Source organism: Mandrillus leucophaeus, unplaced genomic scaffold, assembly GCF_000951045.1.
Source record: "Mandrillus leucophaeus isolate KB7577 unplaced genomic scaffold, Mleu.le_1.0 Scaffold285, whole genome shotgun sequence".
Classification (NCBI taxonomy): domain Eukaryota; kingdom Metazoa; phylum Chordata; class Mammalia; order Primates; family Cercopithecidae; genus Mandrillus; species Mandrillus leucophaeus.
In genome coordinates, this window is record NW_012102976.1 from 1,273,549 (window position 1) to 1,276,563 (window position 3,015).

Genomic DNA, 3,015 nt, shown 5'->3' on the forward strand with positions numbered 1-3,015 from the left:
TCTAGCCTAGGCAATAGAGCGAGACTCAGTCTCAGAAAAATAATCTTGTGTTAATTTTGCTGCTGCTTTTTTTTTGTCTCGCCATAATTAAAACTTAATGTATTGTAGCAAGTATCTGCTTCTGATACTAGTTGTGTTTTATTGAATTTATCAACATATGTAGAAATTAATATTATTTAACATGTTGACTAGCTGTTTTCTAAAAATAAATCTAAATGCTAGGACGTCCTTAGCCTTATTATGTATACAAAATGTGACTTTCAAATGTGGATCATCTTAAGTATGCTCTCATTGGAGACAAGACTTGTGAGTATTATGCTTCATGTGTGATGGTGTAGTTTTCCAATATTGTACTTTAAACTTGAAAGTGTTGCTCAGGAGATGATTTTAAAAGATAGGTTGTTTGCCTATATCTTAATTTTTTTATAACTCTACAGATTTTCATTCACCTTGGTGAGGCATATGTAGAAACAGTTTAAATTCTAATTCAGGCATATGTAGATAGAAGTTTGTGCCATTTATAAGTTAGTTGGTGTATGTATGCATTATTATAGAGTAATAAAGAATCATTTTATTTTTTGCTTCTTTCATTATGCTTTATAGTATTTACATTTATCATTTTGATATTTAGTGCAAAGAATTGTGCTGCATGCATTGAGCATTTTTCTACAAGTTTTTTTCCCCCGATGTACTATTTCACATATCACAGGCCTTATTTTTTGAACAATTGAGCAAAAGAAACAGATGAAACCTCATACAAAACCCTCCAAAATATGAAAATGTGGGGTTTATTTGTGCTAATGCTCTTCTTTTGGAAACATTTGTGTTAAAGGTAAGGTCAATTTATTGATTTAAACCACATTGTACATAAAAATTTATTATCCGTGATTAAACTTTCTAAGACATTGTTCTTGATAGAAAAGATTTTCTAACTTGTGGAATAAAAAGCTTTATTTTGCAAGTGCCAGAAAGATTAAAATTAATTATTCCCCAGTTTTCTTAAAATATGCAAAACTTTGATCTACAGCTTTGACATAATTTTCTAGGATCTTATGGTTGGAGATGAGGCAAGTGAATTACGATCAATGTTAGAAGTTAACTACCCTATGGAAAATGGCATAGTACGAAATTGGGATGACATGAAACACCTGTGGGACTACACATTTGGACCAGAGAAACTTAATATAGATACCAGAAATTGTAAAATCTTACTCACAGAACCTCCTATGAACCCAACCAAAAACAGAGAGAAGATTGTAGAGGTGAGTTTTTATGTAGGATATGCATATGTGTATTTCTGTGATATTATGTTAAATCAAAAAAAATTTTTTTTTTACTGTTGCTGTGGATAAAGAGAATAAAAATAATTGTTTTCCTTCAGATCTTACTAAGTATCTACTATATGCTAGTTGTTATTCTAAATAGGAAAGAAGAATAGATCAGTAAACAAAAAATCCTACTGCCATGGAGTGTCTATATTCTAACAGGGAAAAACAGGCCAAAAAAATTTAAGTTTTTAATTTAGTGAGTTAATTTAATTAAGTTTTTATGGAGGAGCCAGCAGAAGGAGATTGAAAAGGCTAATACAATAAGCAGTTACAGAGTTAATTAAATGGCTTATTAGAAGGTAAGCAATCCAGTTGACCCTTGAGCAATGCAGGGGTTAGGGGCACCAACCCTCCCTACTCTTGTGCAAACTTAACTGCCCCCAAAAATACTTCTAATAGCCTACTGTTGACCAGAAGCCTTACTGATAACATACTATGTATTATATACTATATTCTTATAATAAAGTAAGTTAGAGGAAATGCTATTAAGAAAATCATAAGGAAGAGTAAATATATTTGCTATACCTTAAATGGATGTCGATCATCATAAAGATCTTCATCCTCATTGTCTTCACGCTGACAAAGAAGAGGAGGGGTTGGTCTTGCAGTCTCGGGTGGCAGAGACAGAAGAGGTGGAGGAGGGAAGGGGAGGCAGGAAAGATTTATTGACAAAAATTGTGTATAAGTGGACCTGTGTGGTTCAATCTTCTTGTTATTCAAGGTTCAACTGTAGATGCTAAAGGCAAAATAAATCAGGTTAAGGGGGAGTGGGAGGTTGTAATTGTACATAGGTTGTGAGAAGGTGATGTTTAAACAGACAGGGTAAGTGAGTTAGCCAGGATATATAGGAAAAGGATGTTCCAGATAAAGGGAGTAGCCAATGTAAAGGTCTTAAGTTAGGAACAAGCCTGGCATATTAAAGAATAAGCAAGGAAGCCAGTGTGGTTGAGGGGAGAGCCACAGAAGATGGGGTCGGATAAGTAATATTGGTGCTTTGTGGGCTCTAATTAGGAATTGGGCTTTTACTCTGGGTGAAATATGAGGCTGTTACAGGAAAGGGAGATGCTCAGATTTAGATTTCTCTGTTGTGTTGTGAGTATCCCACAAGGAGGGAAAGATAGAAGTTAGAACAGTTGGAGACTTTGTCAGTCATTTAAGCAAAAGATAATGATTGTTAGGATTGGAGGAGGAGTAGTAGAAGAAATAGAAATTACCAGATTATAGGTCTATTTTGAAGGTAGGGCCAAAGAATTTTCTAATGCATTTGATATGGGTAATAGAGAATAAGGAGTCAGAGATGACTCCAAAGGTTTTGGCTTGACTGGAGAATGAAGTTACCATCAACTGAGGTCTGGAGAAAAACTGAGAAAAGTAGAGCAGGGTTTGGAGGGAAATGAGCAAGAATTCAATTGTGGACATGTTGAGTTTGTAGGTCCTTATTAGACATCCAAGCAGAAATGTCAAAACAGGTAGTTATATATATGAGATCAAGTTCAAGAGAAAAGACTGGGCTGGAGATACAAACTTGAGAGTCATCCGGATATAAATGATACGGTTCAACAAAGAAGAGAGGGTAGACAGTGGTGAAAAGGCCAAGGACCAGAGAGATAGGAGGAGCCAGCAGAAGGAGATCGAAAACGCTAATGAGGCTGGGCGAGGTGGCTCCCAGCACTTTGGGAGGCCAAGG

General features: G+C 35.4%; 1 protein-coding gene across 3 annotated transcripts in view; it reads left to right on the forward strand.

Annotated features, from left to right (window-relative positions):
- ACTR2 (ARP2 actin-related protein 2 homolog (yeast)) overlaps nt 1-3,015 on the forward strand; it is a 47,009-nt gene that overhangs the window by 15,235 nt on the left and 28,759 nt on the right. For all 3 annotated transcript variants that reach the window (XM_011985506.1, XM_011985507.1, XM_011985508.1), the window contains one exon: nt 1,047-1,262. In XM_011985506.1, the coding sequence (XP_011840896.1) occupies nt 1,047-1,262 (216 nt within the window). The remainder of the gene's footprint in view (nt 1-1,046; nt 1,263-3,015) is intronic.